Raw genomic sequence first — 19,131 nt, 5'->3', positions numbered from 1 at the left:
GACATTACCTCTTTGCCGAGGTTCGAGCAGAGAGAAAATCTCCTGGCAGTATCAGAGAAGTTAATGCATAAAGAGAGAGAAAAAAAACAAGTGTCCGTGCATGCTTAGCAAACGTACACAGCTCGCAAAGCAAAGCCTTTTATTGAATCAATGCGTCGTCGTCGGTGGGTGCGGGGTAGGTTTTCAGTCCTACCGATCCCAATGCCAATAATGCAGAAGATAATGTATACAATGCATTTCTGTAAAATTGTATTTTTTTTAAATAAATTTTCTATTCACATTAACTCTTCTTCTAAGCTTGAACATTATTACATATTCAAACATACACTCCCGATCAAAAGTTTAGGGTCACTCTCTCAAATACATGTCATTTTTTTAATATCATATCTCCGCCTATTTGCGTCCGATTTCAAAATCCTAGATCTCATTCAAAGATAATATGTTAAAGAAATTTTGGATTTAAATGGAAAAAATACAAAAACAAAGTTTTCTAAAAAAATGAATAAAAACTTATGGCAGCGTCGCTGGAAATTGGGTCGACATAATTTTATGATGAGAGCGGTAATATAACCTATTTTCTATCAGCTTTCAATCGCTTTTTACCGAACTTAGCTAAAAAATCTTGAAAAACAGTTTTAAGTAAATTAAATCTTGATGTCATTGACCAAAAGTTTGTGGTCACCCCTCAAAATGATGTATCGGCCAAAAGTTTGCGATCATTTCATTCATTTTTAATTCTGCTTGGCTTATTTGAAACATAACAAGTGGTACTTACTACATAGACATTGAACCACACATATTTTTTTAAATTTAGATTCTAAAACATAATGTAAAATTGCCTTATTTTTGGCAATGTGGTGAAATGTGTTAACTTCACATAACATTTTTATATATAAAAATCGTTGAATACGTTAATTTAGTTAATTTTCTTTGAAATGATCCAAAACAACTTGAAATTGAACTAAAGATAACGAAGATACCACCAAATCACTTGTTTTACGACTCCAAACTTTTGGCTGATACATCATATTGAGGAGTGGTGACCCCAAACTTTTGGTCAATAGCATCAAGTGGTAATTTATTTAATAACTTTTTTTTCTAGATTTTTTAGACAAGTTTGGCAAAAAGCAGTTGAAAGCTAATAGAAAATATGTTATATTATGTACCGCTCTCATCATAAAATTTTGTGGACCCATTTTCCAGCGACACTGCCGTAAGTTCATGTTTATTTATTAGAACATTTGGCAACTTCGGGTTAAGTTTACATACAAACATTTTTGTGAAAGTTTCACCTGAATCATGTTCAAAGTTACTTTGACTTATTATCTTTTGAATGAGACCTATGGTTTTGAAATCGGGCGCAAATTGGTGGAGATATGGGCCTAAAAAATCAGGCCAAACATGTCTAAAGGTCCTATCTGCAGAAGAGAGGCTCTCTTTGGTTTCCCTCTCTTTCTTTAATATCTCAGCTGTTAATTTGTATTTTGATTGCCTCTTTGCATTGAACGATGGTCAAAACAATCGTCTTTTGATTTGTACTGCAAAACTAGTTGAAAAATGTACCATTACATTGCAATAATTGAAAGAGAAAGTAAACAAAGAGAGCCTCTCAAATACAGATAGGTCCTATTGAAATGTTTGGCCTGAAATGACATGTTTTTGAGGGGGTGACCCCAAACTTTTGATCAGGAGTGTATTGTACATATGTTTCTTTTTATTACGAAAAGTTTTTGGACAGCCCATGGGAAAATTACAAAATTACTACTGAAAGGTGTTTTTATTCGGTGAATACAATGCAGCTTATATTTACATCTGAAAAACTTCGGTGAAGTCACCACCCGAATAAAATGGTCCCGAATAAAATGGTATCATACAACAGTTTTACAGTGTATCATTTTCTTATTATTTATGTTATCGTAAACTGGATTATTTATCGATGATACAACATATGATATCAATGATAGTACCTATCATTTTGGGAATTTTTATGATAGACCGAATGGGTTGTTAAGTATCGTTACCATTCAAAAACGCTATATTTCTCGAACAAAAATTTTGTGGAATTATAGATGTTATAATCACTTTATCATTAAGTTTATGATACGACGAATAATAAAAACAAAACGGAAATATTTCACCACATCTGTTTTACCGACCCGAAAAAATGTACACGGAACTACAAATGAACCCAAATTTAAGTTGTTTTGACGCAATCCCGGTCTTCCGTGGAATTACTCAAATTTGCGTCAAACAGCGATAGTGGTGAGTGAGTAGTTCTCGTTTGAGAGCGGCAAAAAAATTAACCCAGTGGTAAGTTATTTTCACCCAACGGAGGCCTCAATTGACGCAAATTTGGGTTAACTCAAGAAAACCCAAATTTGGCTTCTTCCACGGAAGAGCAGCAGATGCGTCGGTGCTTCTCTCTTTGTTTTCGAAAACATTGCGGTGGGGCGAGGGAGAAAACAACCCAACTTTGAGTTAAAACTTTAAGCAGTTTAGTCAAATTTGAGTTTTTAAACTTATTCTTTGGGTTATAATATTTTTCCGTGTACACCCCTGCGGGCATTTGTCGGGCACTGTCAAATTTTCTCACAATTAACTGAATCGTTGTTTACTTTCTTCGTGTTTTTTATTCGTTGGAACGGGAATCGAACAGTATCAGATTGCCGTGGCCAACCAAAGTTGTTTCCGTAAGTTCACGGTGTTTATCCACTACACCATGTGGCACCTGTGTTCGCGGTTCATTGAAATTTGATGGTGTTGTGAAGGTAACTAAGCAGTAAACGTGGAGAACCGAGGCAAAGAATTATAGTCTCTGCTTTGAAGACAGAAGCTCCAGTGGAAAATCCTTTGAAAAGAGAACCTTTGGAGATTCCGGCTTTGCATATGATCCGGTAAGTTTGCAGTAATTAGCCGAAACCTAGGCCGAAACTAGCTGCTGGCATGAAAACAGCAACCGTCAAGGGCAGCAGTTTTTAGTGACAACGCGTTCTCTGGTAGAGCCTGAAATTGTCTGCACTACTGGTGTGTTTTTCGTGCTAATAAATGCTGCATTTCGTTCCCCACCTCTCCTGAAGCTCCGCCCGTGGTCGGTGGTGGTCTAGGCACAGACGAATTTATCTTCGTTTGTAGTTTAGGTGGTGGTAAACGTGGTAGATGAAAAGTGTTAAACCCATTTTTGTGCCAAAAATGCCAAACAACGCCATGGAAAATCAGACAACAATACAAACTAGTGTGATGATCTCTTATTTAAACCATTAATAATACTAAATATAGTGAAAAAGCATTATTTTTGTCGCTGCACTCTTGGTAAATCCTATTTTTAAAAATGATTTAATTATTATTCAACGTATCAGTATTATACGTACAATGATACTTAAACAATTCTGAATTGTTGAAATTTTTCAACTCCTATCATTATATCATAAAACGATTACTACTTGTATAGTTATTATTGCTCCAATGGACATTGTATAATATGAACGATGCCATGAATAGTATTTTTCTATGCGCAGACAGACAAACGGGCTATCTGTGTTATTTCCAGCAACTGCTGCATTCGGTTGTCCTAGAGTGACACATTTTTTTTTTCTACATTCTAAAAAATCAAAATTTTCAACGTCTGTTGTCTGTGTTTTTTTCATAAAATGCTGTGTCTGGTTGTTTAAGGTTGTCACTGGTTTTTATTTCCAGTAACTGCTGCATTCGGTTGCCTAAGTGTGACAGATTGTTTTCTGCGATAAAAGAGTCAATTTTTTCAACGTCTATGATTTTTTTCATCAAATGCTGTGTCTGGTTAAATATCTAAGCTTCGACGAACCGACGTGACAGTGGTGTTTCAAAACTGTCCCCCCTAAATTTAACGGTCGGCCAGCGAAGCGAGCGAACGCTTCTGTCAAATCCGCACAGACGCGAACCAGTTCCTATATGAACACCCGGGGGTTGGGGTGAAGCTATCAAATCATCGCGAATCGTTATAGAGGTGGCGGCAGTGTTCGGCTATTTTTTATCATGGCGTCGGGGACAACAAATTTGAATTTATTTGTTCTAGCTGTCACGTCGGTTCGTCGGTGATCTAAGGTTATCATTGGTTTTGTTTTCTGCATCTAACAGTAAAAAAGAATGGAGGTGTCAAATATTTAAAAAGATCAAAATTTTCAACGTCTGTTGTCTGTGATTTTTTTTCATGAAATGCTGCGTCTAATTGTCTAATGTTGTCATTGGTTTTGTTATCTGCATCTGGTAGTAAAAAAGAATTGAAGTGTCAAATATCTAAAAAAAACAAAATTTTCAACGTCTGTTGTTTAGGATTTTTTTCTTCAAATGCTGTGTCTGGTTGTCTAAGGTTGTCACTGGTTTTGTTTTCTGCATCTGATAGTAAAAAAGAATTGAAGCGTCAAATATTAAAAATAAATCAAAATTTTCAACGTCTGTTGTCTGTGATTTTTTGCATAAAATGCTGTGTCTAGTTGTCTAAGGTTGTCACTGATTTTGTTTTCTGCATCTGCAAAAAAAAATTCAACGACTGTTGTCTGTGATTTTTTTTCATCAAATGCTGTGTCTGGTTGTCTAAGGTTGTCGTTGATTTTGTTCTGTGCATCTGATAGTGAAAAGTAGAGTCAGTCTAGTTAGAGTCTGGCGGACTGTCACTTTCGATCGGAGCCAATCGAGCATGACGCCACGGTGTAGCATTTATCGGTGAGGACACTATGACGTCATGCTCGATTGGCTCCGGTCGAAAGTGACAGTCCGCCAGACTCTAATTATAGGGACTCTAGTGAAAAGCGTGAAAAGCAATTGAAATGCCAATTTTTTTTTGTGAGAATTTCCCCGCGTGCTGCGTCTGGTTGGCTTATCACCGGACAGACAAACAGGGCTATTATATATATGTGATTTAAAAAAAATGGCAACACGGCAGAATGTTCTGCAATGATGATGCTCTCGTTCACGCGGTGCTGCATTGAAAGGTTGATCTGGAGGGGAAATATTGATCCAATCATTTGATCCATGGAATAATTTGACCCATGGTTTGAGCAATCTCCGAGAGGATTGATGTAACAATTTTGAAGGTGGGGAAATATTGTAGAGAAAATTGAAGTAAAATGCGCTATGGAGGGGAAATATTGCTGCGTGGTTGATCAAACGGAAGATAGGGGAAAAGTTGAATGATTGATATCAATCTATTTTTGAACAATAATATACATTCAATGTTTCCATAAAACGGTCAACTATTGATCAATATATGCATCGTGTGACTGGCGCTTAAAAAACATGGCCGTCACAAATTGCCAAGTGGCAATCAGCGAACAGATGGCGTTAGTGACGTTCATATTCAATCGCTGCCTCACATGTGCGTTGCGACCAACAACTGTCACCACGGTCGTCTTCCAGCCGGATGGCGGGAAAAGACCGCACGTGTTGTACGCTAATAATGTTTCCACATAATTTGTGCAGAGTAAATGACTTTTATTTAATGTCTAAATGCACAAATTAGCGCAGGACTCTTGTAAAATACTTTACACATTATTACTTTTATTTTACATAGATTTGCTTGAATAAAACTGCATTTGGATGAACTTCACTCGCATTGGGAAATCTTTGTGAATGTGAAGCAAATGTAGGAATGATTTTGACAGTGTTTGTTTTGATTTTATTTTTCGGTGGGTGGTGAATTGGGTGGTAAGTAAGCGGCTGGAAGTACGTGGTTTCTCAAACTGTCAACTGCACGCGACTGCACTGTGGCAATCGGTTGCCTAGGTGTCGCTAGTGAAAATTTACATAGAAAATGTGAATAAATTTGTTCGAGCTTGAACGTCTGTCTGCGGTTGTTATGATCCGTTTAAGAAGAGCTTGTCTGTACATTCGGTAACATGCAACAAATGTAGCAATTGCAACCATCTGTAATAAATAATGGATCAAGTACATAATCGCATGCATCGCACAGTACAATGCATCAATGGGTTCAAAAGGTCAGCCTGTGTGGTAGCTTCTACACCGCCGAGTAGGCGGTGAATTGGTTATCAGCAGATTAGATAGAACCGTCAAGGTCGATGGAAACATAAAAGAGGCCAACGTGGTTGCGATCTAGGATAGGATGTGACACCTGCAACTTCTCTGTCTAATTTCACAGCTTGCTGTCTTGTTTTTCCGCGTTGCTAAGATTATTGGTCCCCAAATTGGTCTCTTTTGGGCTGACTAGTTGTCGTATCCTATCCTAGGTTGCGATGAGCTTCCAAACGAGTCCAACACGCCCGGTCAGGCCAGTGTCCTCCAATGCCGTCTCAAGCTTCGCCCCTACCTCGCGGGTCGTTTTTTTGCGTCTTTCACGTGTACGTAATTGACGGAGTAGGTTTGGGCACGCGCCTTCCTATCCTTACGTGCGTTCACCGCCGGGAATGTTCCATCAGGGTTGGCTATCGGCTACGCAAAGGTCCTCGAGTACCAAAAATGTCTCCACCGCAAATTTCCACGTGGTCCAGTTTTCACGACCGGCCAAATGTTCGATACACGGCAGCGTTGACGAAATCTGAACTGCATTCGGGTTTCCTTGTGGGTCAACGATTCCACGGACTAGTGATTTTCCGGCGATGCCATTTTCACTTTACATCGATTTTTCCTACTTTTTCACCTGACCTATAACCCTTCAGGAAGAGCCGTAGAAAGAAAATCACACTTCGGTTGACGGTTAAACTTGAAATGAAAATTTTATTATTTGAAATCTGTACTACGTCTACTCCCGTATAAAAATGAACCATTGAATCTATGGGAAAAACAGTACAAAAACAAAAGATTTTTATGTTAACCATGTTTTCTATTGTTTTTGTATTGTGAACTGAATTTAAAAAATGCAATTCGGTGTATCAATAACAATAGGTCAACATTAAATTTCATTGTTACAGTATTTTCTATAGGCAAACAATAGAGAAACATTTGATTCTATTGTTACAATAGATTAACATTAGATTATTTTGTTATTATTAGATATCCCTATGTTCTTTTCCAATATTACAATTTTCCATAATTTTGACACCGCTTAGTTTCAGTGTTGAGCACGAGCAGCAATAATATCAAATGCGATTTATGTAGCTAAAACAAAAAAAACTTTCGAGTTAAGTTTCGAGTGCATTTTGAGTATAAGCCTCTATTAAATGTTAGGCGAGTTTTGCTCGCGTAAACAAAACATGCAAAACATTCACCGTCGCATCATCGCAAGTTTGGAAAACCGGGTTCCACCGGTCGGTATTCCTAACGATATTCCTGACTCCTGCAGGGAAAAGCAGCCCTACACCGGAAAAATCGGAATCTTGTAGGTGAGTAGGTTTTTTTCGGATTGGGATGAGAGAAAGGGAATTTTCTTCAAAACTTCTCACCGTCTGTTTTTTGTTGCAGGTTGAAAAAAAAAAACTGCCGGAATCAACAAAGGGAAGATTCAGCCAGGAAAATACCGCTGTGTGGATGCGGAGAAAATGACTACCAGAAAAATGCGCCTGCATCGGGTGGCTAACCTCCGGTGTTACCTTTCGGCCGCAAGAAGGAAGATGATGATGGGTGAAGAACTTCGTCGGGGAATTACGTCAACGCCAAGGACGAGGAGGGAGAAATGGAAGCCAACATCCCAACCTTCCACCTACAAGCCGAACAAGGACAGTGTCCTATAGATCTGCATCCGATGTTCCCGATGCACCAGCTCTCGCTGCAAAGACAATTCCGGGGCAGTCACCGGGAAAGCTCATTGATGAAGTTCCGGCCACGCTAACCTGAGGAGGCAATTTTAATAAACTGGACCTGAGGAGGCTCAACGCGAGGTCGTGCTGGTGATGGACGAAAAAATGTGAGTCCGCTGGCGGATTGTAGAAATGTGTAATGCTTTAACGGATTTATTATTTACAAAGCACAAAGAGTAACGATGTATACGCCGGACAAGATTTCAAATCCACTGTCGATTTGCAATTTGAAGAGAAGGTTTGTTGCTACATAACTTTAGCTCAATAGTTACAAATTTAACATGGTATTTTTCTAATCCACCTTACAGTTTATTCAGAAGCTACACACACACAGCCAGGAGCGAATCATCGAGAAAGAGCCGATGCACACGGGCGGGCGCGTCCACGCAGTGTGCACGCAAGTGCGTCCTGAGCTACACATAATCAAATGGGAGGATGCACATGAGAACGCAACGCTACCGCACCGTGTGCAGCACGCAATGCAAACGCATACCCCACAGGACAACACCCGCAGGACCCCACAGTTGCGGCGACGCTGTGTGAATTAACGCTTGTGTGTATCACGTCAAAGCCAGGCACTTAGGGGGCATCCATTTAGTACGTCACGCTAAACATGGGAATTTTCAACCACCCTCCCCCCTTCGTACGGGTTTTTCCTATACTTAATACATTGCTTGTCACACTTTTCAGAACCCCCCCCCCCCTTCTTAGCGTGACGTACTTTACTTAAGCCAAACTTCAATAAGAAGCGCAGTAACGAGAACATGATGAAGAAATCCGTTCCGAACGTGAGATATGACGAAGGCTAAGGTTAAGATTTTTCGTTCGTACCTTATTTGATTTTTACTAATATGTAATGTTATAGGCCCCTATATCCACAGCTGTAAACGCGTGAATATTCAGCATGCATGCTGAAGGTGACGGGTTCGATTCCCGTTCAGTCCAGGAACTTTTCGTAAATGAAATTTTCTTGACTTCTTTAGGCATCTTGTTAGGCATACAGTATCTTATAGCCTGTCACACGTTCAATATGTATACACATGCAGAATGATCATTGCCAGAGGAAGCTATCAGTTAACAGCTGTGGAAGTGTTCATATTGTTGGAAGTTAGATAGCGTAGAACGCTCGGGTAGCGTCGAACCTTCAGGTACGTGAACGGCGGCAGTTTTGTTGGTAGGTACAATTGTTGGAGAGATGGCAGAGGTATGAAGTTTGGAAGAAGTTTGTTGAATTGTATATACCTGAATGGAATTAAGAGTGTGGCGGTTGCAGATTGAGGTATCAGTCGGCAGCCGTCTAGTTTGATGGAAGATGTCTAGCGTTTTATTTTCATTGTAATTTAGAAACAGGCATCGACGGAGCTAGCCTCGCTATGGCCTGCGTGGCTATGGTGGACTTGACTCCTACACATATAACCACAAAGCTCAGAAGTAGGCTTTGTTCCCGTGAGAACGTTACTCCAAGAAAAAGAAGAAGAAATATGTTATGTTTGATTAATACTCGGATTAATAATTATATTTTCTTTCATTCTGGAGCACGGAATAGAAACATATTCTGCATTTGGACACTTTAAATGGTCTTCCAACATAGGTTTGCTCTTTCAGCCTGGAACGCATGTGTTTGAGTTAAATTATTCTATTGAATTTCTTTAATTGTTATAGTTAAGCACGCTTTAATGTTACTTTCGTACCTCATCGCCCACCCGATGCAATTACAGAAGCTTGTGTAGACGAAAATCAATTAACTTAGGGAAGGGAGTTTCAAAATGACACACGAATGTTTCATAGTGTAAAACTCATCTTTTACATTGTGCTTGAACGCTTCGAACGATCTTCTCATATGGGTTCAAGATGTAGTATATCGAGTATTTTTAAGTGCTATAATAATGGCTAAGCACGCTGTAATGTTACTTTTGTACCTCATCACCCAATAAATGCAACTACATTAGTGGTCTTATAACACTTAGCGCGCTTAGGCACGGTTCCATCATGCCGCTTATAGTGTTGCCACATATAATGCTTAGTCTGCTAAACCCAGTTATCTGGCTGTGGGGCATGGGAGCCAAAGCTTTAACCATTAATGCAACTTGACATTACTCGATTTACAACATGAATGATCCAAATATTTGATAACTGTTCGGTCTGTGTCCTTAAAATGTTGCTTAAAATATACAAGCTTCTAATCCAAATGCATAGTTATAGTTCAGTTCGCTTTGTTTAAGAGTTTTTCATGCAGTCAAGAACAAAAGCAGAAAGCACAAATTGATCTAACCCTGCCAAAATGTTCATATTCTTTTGTACCTAAAATTAAACTATTCAAAAACATCAGAATTTTTTGTTTCACCATAGAAAACAATTGAATCTAATGTGCGACCTATAATAACATCAGTGCTCGAAGCGATACGTTTACCGTGGATTTCACTGTTTGAAACAATTCGAAAACATAAGAATCTTCTGTATCACAATAGAAAACTGAACCGAAACCACTGAATTCAATGTAAAAGCAATACAAACCAGCATGTACTGTTTCACAATAGAAAACAATTCCAAAACAATTGAATCAAATGTATAACCAGTAATAAAATCACTGCTGAAAACAATACATTTACCGTACATTTCACTGTTTAATACAATATGAAAACATAAGAATCTTCTGTATCACAATAGAAAACAATTCCCAAACCATTGAACCAAACGTGGAACCAGTAATAAAGTCACTGCTCAAAACAATACGTTTACCGTACATTTCACTGTTTGCAACAATTCGAAAACATAAGAATCCTTTGTATCACAATAGAAAACCATTCCCAAACCATTGAATTCAATGTAAAATCACAGTTCAAACAAGAATGTTCTTGGCATATTTAACTGTTCAAAACAATACAAATACATAAAAATGTACGGTATATTTCATTCCACGTATCGGCATTAACAACATTTCATTAACATTAGAATTTTCTGTTTTGCGAAAAAAGTTGTATGGAAAAAAGTCTTTTTTTGTATTGTTACGATACTTAACAACCTATACAATTCAATGTGAAATGCTCATTCACATTTGATTCTATTGTTAGAAACATTTAATTCTATTGTTTTTCTATTGTTATTTTAACATTGAATTCTATTGTAAGAGCATTGTTTTCAATGGTTCTGTTACATTAGAATCCTATGTTTTTCTATTGTATTTTTTATCCGGGCTGTGATGGGTTTAAGCGTCGCTGTGGGTTACACTTTTAAATTCAAATTCTGCACGCCTACTACTGACGACACATTTACCCTTGTTAGTAGCAGCCGAAACTCCGACAGAATAGAAGCCGTGAACGCCGACATGTAATTTGTGGTACCCGAGTACGGGCCTGGTATGAAATAAACGAGTAATGCGTGAAGAGTACGGGCCTGTGGAGAAGTGTCAGATTGTTATGCAGAGAAGTACGGAATGAATGTGATTGAGATCGGTTGCTAAATGAGTAATTATTAAACGTTGTATTTCTTGTAATAAGTATCACATTGGCGACTGAGGAAAACCGGGAAACATTGAAATATAGGTAAGAACTATTATTTTCACTGAAACAGTGTTTTTAACTTAATTTTGAATGGGGAAAAAGTGTATCTTTATTATGTCGGAAAAGAGGTTATGTTTACATTTTTTTACTCTTGCTTCAGGACTGCTATACTACGCAAAGGTAGTAGCTGCTGAGCAGCGGATTGAATGCTATGCTACCAAAGGGTAGCAGCTGATAAACAGCGGTTTCCGATTCAACTATACTACCGGCGGGTGGTGGCTGTAGAAACAGCGCTAGAGGAAGGCTGCCAAAGGGCAGCGGCTGTAGAACAGCGACTGTTAGGCCACTAAGGTGGCTCTAGAGCGAGCGTCAGGCTACATAAAGTTAGCGGCTCTCGGAGCTGTATAACAATCTTCGAAGAAGAAGCAGCTCTCAAGCAGAAAACTCGAACTTTGACGGTAAGGCAAATCATTTAAGAAAAATAACAAGTAGAGAACTGACAGCAAACCATTATTTTAGTTATCAACGAACCTATACGATGGACAAGTGGGACATCCCACAGTTTCAGTTCCGGACCCTTTCGAGGAACATGGTACGCAACGAGTGGATTAAATACAAACGAAATTTTGATTTTGTAGCTACCGCCAAACTGGACGCCTACTTTGCGCCCAAACAACACGATACGTTTGAACGCAACTTGTTCTGGACATTAAAACCAAACCCAGATGAGACTTTGGTCAAGTTCATGCTCCGGTGTCAAGAACAGTCCAACAAATGCGATTTCGGCAAATCTGCCGAGGAAAGCAGGTCGATTAGTGTTATCGATAAGGTCATTCTTTTTGCTCCCAGCGACTTGAAAGAACAACTGCTACAAAAAGACAGTCTCCACATTGATGAAGTCACGAAAATGGTAAGCTCCTACGAATCCGTGAAGCACCAAGCTCGGACGATCGATTGGTTCATCTGGCGGTGTTTCCGAAAATATGGCTGGTCTAGAATCCACCAGCGGCGTCAACAGGATTCGTCCCGATGCAAAAGAGTGCACTCGTTGCGGAAGGAAAGGTCACTACGCGAACGACAAGAACTGCTCGGCATTAGGAATAAGGAATGCAACAAATGCAAGCGCATTGGGCACTTTGCCAACCAGTGCCGGACAGCGGTTTCATTGAAGCGGAAATTCGAAGATTCAAACATCGGAAATAAACGTCTGAAGCCAGAACGTGTCCGCGAAATAAGAAACAACAATGAAAACCAAGGAGATGTAAAGGATCGAAGTTTCATATTCAACATAAGTGATGGTGACGAGTTGCTTTGGATGAAGGTTGGAGGTGTACTCCTGCAGCTGATGGTCGATTCAGGATGCAAGCGGAATATCATTGACGAAAAATCGTGGAATTACCTGAAAACAAATGGCATCAAAACGTGGAACCAGAAGAAAGAGTGCGATGAGGTGTTCTTTCCATATGGCGAGGATGCAAAACCTCTAACGGTACTTGGGTCGTTTGAGACAACGGTTGGAGTTGAAGATGCTGGAAAGCCCAACTAACAATCACTCATTTAACAGGCATCATTATGACGAATTAATTCAGCATAATGTTGAATAACTTTTGAATTATTTTCACGTACAACCTATGTTCGGGTTTTGTTCACACAAATTTGGAGAAGTTATTAAGCATCATGTTGTGCACCTACTTAATTTTTTTGTTGCTCAAAGCGTTTTACAAATGCACAGGAAAGTTGTTATTCGGCTTTGGCAAAAATGACCAAAAATAACTAAAATGCAAAAATGTTGAGCTCTCACGAGAGTAATTGTTTGCTCTTATGTTGAGAACACCTATTATGAAATAAGAATTACATATAAAATTACCTAAATTCGGATTAGAACTCAAGACCTGTCGATTGCCAGCCGCATGCCTTCCTATCTGCGCCATCCTAGAGATGGTGAGATGCAGCACCCAAAGCAAAACATAATCTTCCCATGACTCAATAATGATCACTCCTGAACTTGTGTTCAGCAGTGGTGAATTAGCACAGCACGTGGTAATCAACTGAACAACGCCTTATACTTCTACAGCTGTTCAGCCCAAAACACGTGTTTTCCATTCTGATTTCGCTGTCAGTATTTTTATCGCACGGTGAGAAAACTTGTAACGAATGCGGCCAAAAAGTGTTGGTCCTTATTAAAGATATTGTTTCCCGACGTACTAATAGACCATTCCCGTGAATTTTTTTTATTTGCTCTACGGCTTTCTGTCAATTTATTGAGCAAACTTTCCCAAGGAACCCATATATTTTGAAGCCTCTAACTATTGAAAAACAATGAAAATCTTGCGAAGTAGCGATTAACCCTGCAGTCTCCTATTAATTATTCCACCACGATTTTCGTTGAACCCCTTTCTCTCCTACGGTTCAGCAGCAGCGACGTGGTGAGTTTCTGATCAGCTGCTTACTGTCAGTGAGACGTTTTCAAATTTGTTTTGTTTTGTTTTGATTTTGTAATCACGTTAGCTGGTCAAAGAGGAAAACCCAGGAAAACCGTCGGAAGCTGCTTCTCGCGTTTCTCGTGAGCCGCAAGCCGCAATCAAAATTGGGTTCCATCGTCTTGAAAAGACCAGCCGCCGATACACCTGTTATGTATCAATTCTGCCGGAGAAGAGGCATCTTCCGTACAAACTGCGCCGAACCGGATTTACTCAGGTAAGTTTCACGTCAGTCCAGCCAGTTGATGATACGTACATTTTCACGGATTTTTATTTTCTATTTTCAGAAAATCGACGAAATTGTTTTTTTCCCTCCGGATGAGTTGTTTTGAATGTGGGTCCAGCATAGCATATAACCTTCCTCTGGCCAGTTAAACCAATAATCACCGAGTTGGCCTGTTTGTACCAAAACTGACCAAGATTATCACCATCAAAAAACAAGCACGGTCCTATTCCTTGGCTCGAGGTACCAAACGGGATTTAAAATCGATATTTATTACCATCCGTCTTCGCTGGTCCGCCGTCTTCGCTACTTTAGTGTGCCTGGGCTTGTGGGAAAATAGCGCCGACAGTTGGACCTATCCGATAACTTTTCCGACTGGTGGTGGTGACGATATTCAACATTGGCCAGTGTTATTCAACGGGGAAAGTTGGACGTTGATCCGCTGGTTCCCGCGGAACAGAAAACGGCGCGAAACAGAAACGGCGCGGTCGCATTTTGTAAAGGAACGTCGGTGTCGCCGTTGATCTCGGATCCGATTCCGGTGTGTGTTCCGGCCGGATACTTGTACTATTGCTAACCCCGAGCCGAACCCTGGAGGAAGTAAAGTCACCTAATTTCGCACACCGAAGGCCGATGAGAAATGGGGATATTCTACGGTTGTGCTGGTGGTCGTGAAGCAATATATGAGGATGTCGTTTTTCACCACCAAGAAGAACAAGAAGGAGTTTGAACGACGAAACGAGGGGATTTTGATGCATCGTTGGACCATGATGCGTCTGAAAAGCGATTCAAACCGCAGCAGCAGCAGGCGGTGCCCATACGGAATGAATTGAGCGATGACGAGTTGGACGACGACCGGAGGAGAAAGTCAAGCAAGCGATGAGCGGTGGGCGAAGGAGCGGAAATACCACCGCCTCCTACGTTCGAGTCCAAGTGTGACAGGGGGGTATTGAAAATGTCCATATACATATTTCCGTGGCTAAACTTACGATATAAAGACAGTAGACCTTTGCTGTGATAGAACCTATGTTGGTCAGCGTTAGCACTACCAAATGACAGACAATAGTTAAGAACAATTCTATAACATTCTCCAAAAACCTTTTTCAAAAATTTCGATTCAGACCATTTTTCAGTGATGTTCTGGGAGGATTCCTAATTGATTAAATTCCCCAGTCCAACTTTACAAGTTTCTAAGCTCTTATATTGTCCCATATAAATAGGGAACCCAACAAATATGGGACTTATATGCGATCATAGGCAGTATATCTCCTACATAAGCCCGTGAGCAGAAAAAGGGATTGAGCTTTTAACTCGGTAAATTACATATAACCCGTGCTGAACAAATTTTAAATTTTTCAATTGTTTTACAACGCGTTGGATAAATAACTATTCATTTATTATCGTTAACACTGAGCACCCAAAATACTCCAAATTGATGGTTTATGAGATTTTGACTCCTGAGGAGGTGGTTGCGGTAGTTGAGTTATATTAAATCCCATATTATTAAGCATTAGCATTAAGCGAATCGCACAAATTCGTAGGTACGCAGTACAGTCAGTCCTATATGACTATAGACCGCTGTTATGAGGATTGTCTCCTACCCGTCAGACACTAAAGCACAAAGATTTGAAATCAATCTCTCATTCTTCGACAAGACTGATGCAATGGTCCAACACACTATAGGATATCAGGCGGACAAAAATCAGAAAAGTGACTTTCACCAATGCTTGTTCTGAAATTTTCTATCAATAATAAACATATAAACTAAGAAAAATCCAGAATTTCAAGTTTCTAGCTGATGTAGTTACAAAGATATTGTGCATCAAAGTTGAGTAAAGCTAAAAAATGCCATTTTCGCAGAAAACCAACACAAATATCAAATTGATATTTTATAATTAATATCATCATTATCTATTGGTTTCAATACATCATTGGTAAGGTAATAAAGCAAACTTTCCAACAAGCAGGTGGTTTTGTGAAATAGTTGAACAATTGTAAGAAAAGCGGTAAAAGAAGAAGTTGACAAAGGCTATCATGGCAAGCCACATCATCATGAAATTCGACATGTTTGTCACCGTTTTGGACTAACCCCTATAGCAACCGTATATTGTTATAATTTTCGTATTCTTGTGTATCAGTTTAGCTAAAACAATTAAAATCACAAGGAGAGGGGTGAGGGATTTTCTTTAGCTAGGAACTACTACATATCCGAAAATTGATTACCTGGTTCAGCATGTGCTCCCGGAACTACAAGATAATGATATGCAGGCTTTCTCTAATAATTCAATGAAATTCGTTGTAAAATAGGTTCACCATGTCTTCCCAAATCTGAAAGGTGATGCTATGCAGGTCTTCTTTAATGATGTAGTAGAATTCGTAGTTATATAGGTTCACCATGTCCTCCCAGATCTGCAAGGTGATGCTATAAAGGTCTTCTCTAATAATTCGGTGTAATTCGTAGTAAAATAGGTTCACCATGTCCTCCCAGATCTGCAGGGTGATGCCATGCAGGTCTTCGCTAATAATTTGGTGAAATTCGTAGTACAATAGGTTCACCATGTCCTCCCGGATCTTCAGGGTGATGCTATAATGGTCTTCTCTAATAATTCGGTGTAATTCGTAGTAAAATAGGTTCACCATGTCCTCCCAGATCTGCAAGGTGATGCCATGCAGGTCTTCGCTAGTAATTGTAGTGTCTACCTAATGATTGTGTGCATAGGATATCTACCTACATAAAATACTATTCATTACAGTACCTAAATGTCTAGGTATGTTTCATTATGTCTACCTAAGGTAGTATAAATACGGGTGGTCATTGGACCACAGAAGAGAGACTGCACAAGACTTGGACTTGTCAACATCTTTAATATTCTTCTTTTGTAGGATATAAAAGTGGCGACGAGGATCAAGGAACGTGTAATTTCTTTTGAGTTATTCCTAAATTATTTCCTTTTGGTTTTCAGGATGTTGTAATAACAAATTGTTATTTTTGTGGAGAACGGAATTGTTCTGGTAGAATTGCCATTATGTTGTGAACAGAATGTTCTTTTTGGCCGATGGTGCATTGACAAAATTGTCTTTTTGTTTTGGTAATAACGAAATGTTATTTTTTGTGGTGAACGAAATTGTTCTTTTGTGGCGGAATTGTTATATGTTATGTTTTGGTGAATGGATTTGTGTTATTTGTACTTTTTGGTAAAGTTGCTAATATTGGGATAGCAAAATCGTTTTTTTGTTTTTGTAGTTTTGTTAGCGAGCAGATATGGTCTTTGAAAGTCAGTTTATTTGTGCTATCATTATTTTGGTGATGAATGTTATTTTTTGAAGTTTTCTAAAGGGGAAAGGACTGTAGTGTCTACCTAATGATTGTGTGCATAGGATATCTACCTACATAAAATACTATTCATTACAGTACCTAAATGTCTAGGTATGTTTCATTATGTCTACCTAAGGTAGTATAAATACGGGTGGTCATTGGACCACAGAAGAGAGACTGCACAAGACTTGGACTTGTCAACATCTTTAATATTCTTGTTTTGAAGGATATAAAAGTAATTTGGTGTAATTTGTAGAAAATAGGTTCACCATGTCCTCCCAGATCTGCAAGGTGATGCCATGCAGGTCTTCGCTAATAATTTGGTGTAATTCGTAGTAAAATAGGTTCACCATGTCCTCCCAGATCTGCAAGGTGATGCTATACAGGTGTGCTCTAATCATTTAGTAAAATTCGTAGTAAAATAAGTTCACCATGTCCTCCCAGATCTGCAGGGTGATGCTATACAGGTCTACAGGTCTAATAATTTGGTGTAATTCGTAGTAAAATAGGTTCACCATGTCCTCCCAGATCTGCAAGGTGATGCTATGCAGGTCTTCTTTAAATATTTAGTAAAATTCGTTGTAACATAGGTTCACCATGTCCTCCCAGATCTGCAGGGTGATGCTATACAGGTCTTCTCTAATTTGGTGTAATTCGTAGTAAAATAGGTTCACCATGTCCTCCCAGATCTGCAAGGTGATGCTATAAAGGTCTTCTCTAATAATTTGGTGAAATTCGTAGTAAAATAAGTTCACCATGTCCTCCCAGATCTGCAAGGTGATGCCATGCAGGTCTCGCTAATAATTTGGTGTAATTTGTAGTAAAATAGGTTCACCATGTCCTCTCAGATCTGCAAGGTGATGCTATACAGGTGTGCTTTAATCATTTAGTAAAATTCGTAGTAAAATAAGTTCACCATGTCCTCCCAGATCTGCAGGGTGATGCTATACAAGTCTTCTCTAATAATTTGGTGTAATTCGTAGTAAAATAGGTTCACCATGTCCTCCCAGATCTGCAAGGTGATGCTATGCAGGTCTTCTTTAAATATTTAGTAAAATTCGTTGTAACATAGGTTCACCATGTCCTCCCAGATCTGCAGGGTGATGCTTTACAGGTCTTCTCTAATAATTTGGTTAAATTCGTAGTAAAATAGGTTCACCATGTCCTCCCAGATCTGCAGGGTGATGCTATACAGGTCTTCTCTAATAATTTAATAAAATTCGTAGTAAAATAGGTTATAATAGGTAAAAAAAGTTAAACAATCGGTTTTACCGTAAGTTTGAACTTGTTTTTTTTTTCAGGCAGTCAAATTTTGTCATTTTTCAGTCTACAACAGCTCCCAAATTTCGATTAAAGGTTTGTTCATGGCCAAAAAATACCCAGTATTGTGAGTAATTCCAGGTGAGTGAACCGCAAAATAATTACATAAGTTATCAAGCAGAAAAAAAAATTGTTGGTGGCAATATAGTTGCCAATGCCTTATGAAGGTGTTAACCTAAATAAAAAAAAACTTATTTAACGCGCAGGCAGAACTCACATTTTGTGAGTATGTCGGGAGCATAACCATGCTGAGGGTGCCGGGTTCGATTCCCGGTCGATCCGAGAACTTTTCGTAAAGGAAATTCCCTTACTCCTTGGGTATAGCGAATCTTTGTGCCTGCCACATGATACACATGCAAAATGGTCATTGGTAAATGAAGCTCTTAATTATTTACTGTGAAACTGTTCATAGAACACTAAGACTAAACTGAGAAGCAGGCTTTGTCCCAGTGGGGACGTTATGCCAGGAAGAAGAAAAGTATGTCGGAAGTGGAGACTGGGATCCCAGTCTCGGCGTGATAGTCATGCCATCACAAAAGATAACTATATTAACCGCAAACGCTTGTAT

The 19,131-nt window shown here is 39.1% G+C and overlaps 1 protein-coding gene across 4 annotated transcripts; it reads left to right on the top strand.

Annotated features, from left to right (window-relative positions):
• Positions 1-5,832: 5,832 nt before the first annotated feature.
• On the top strand, positions 5,833-16,103 carry LOC109402925 (uncharacterized). Of its 4 annotated transcripts, none has more exons than XM_062856023.1 (6): positions 5,833-6,076; positions 6,219-7,310; positions 7,390-7,962; positions 8,033-11,266; positions 11,385-13,921; positions 13,992-16,103. In XM_062856023.1, exon 5 carries the CDS (start codon positions 11,763-11,765, stop codon positions 12,768-12,770), a length of 1,008 nt encoding a protein of 335 aa, XP_062712007.1. In that variant the 5' UTR covers positions 5,833-6,076; positions 6,219-7,310; positions 7,390-7,962; positions 8,033-11,266; positions 11,385-11,762; the 3' UTR covers positions 12,771-13,921; positions 13,992-16,103. The 4 variants fall into 4 exon arrangements, with proteins under 4 accessions (XP_062712007.1, XP_062712009.1, XP_062712006.1 ...); XM_062856025.1 differs by having other exon boundaries at positions 6,219-7,831; positions 7,893-7,962; XM_062856022.1 differs by having other exon boundaries at positions 6,219-7,962.
• Positions 16,104-19,131: the final 3,028 nt, after the last annotated feature.

The sequence above is a fragment of the Aedes albopictus genome, chromosome 3, assembly GCF_035046485.1.
Source record: "Aedes albopictus strain Foshan chromosome 3, AalbF5, whole genome shotgun sequence".
NCBI lineage: Eukaryota > Metazoa > Arthropoda > Insecta > Diptera > Culicidae > Aedes > Aedes albopictus.
This window is presented reverse-complemented; position numbering and strand designations above follow the sequence as displayed.

Bases quoted from the DNA above. Each gene is read 5' to 3' on its own strand.
- LOC109402925 (XM_062856023.1), top strand. From the start codon at position 11,763: ATGGACAAGTGGGACATCCCACAGTTTCAGTTCCGGACCCTTTCGAGG.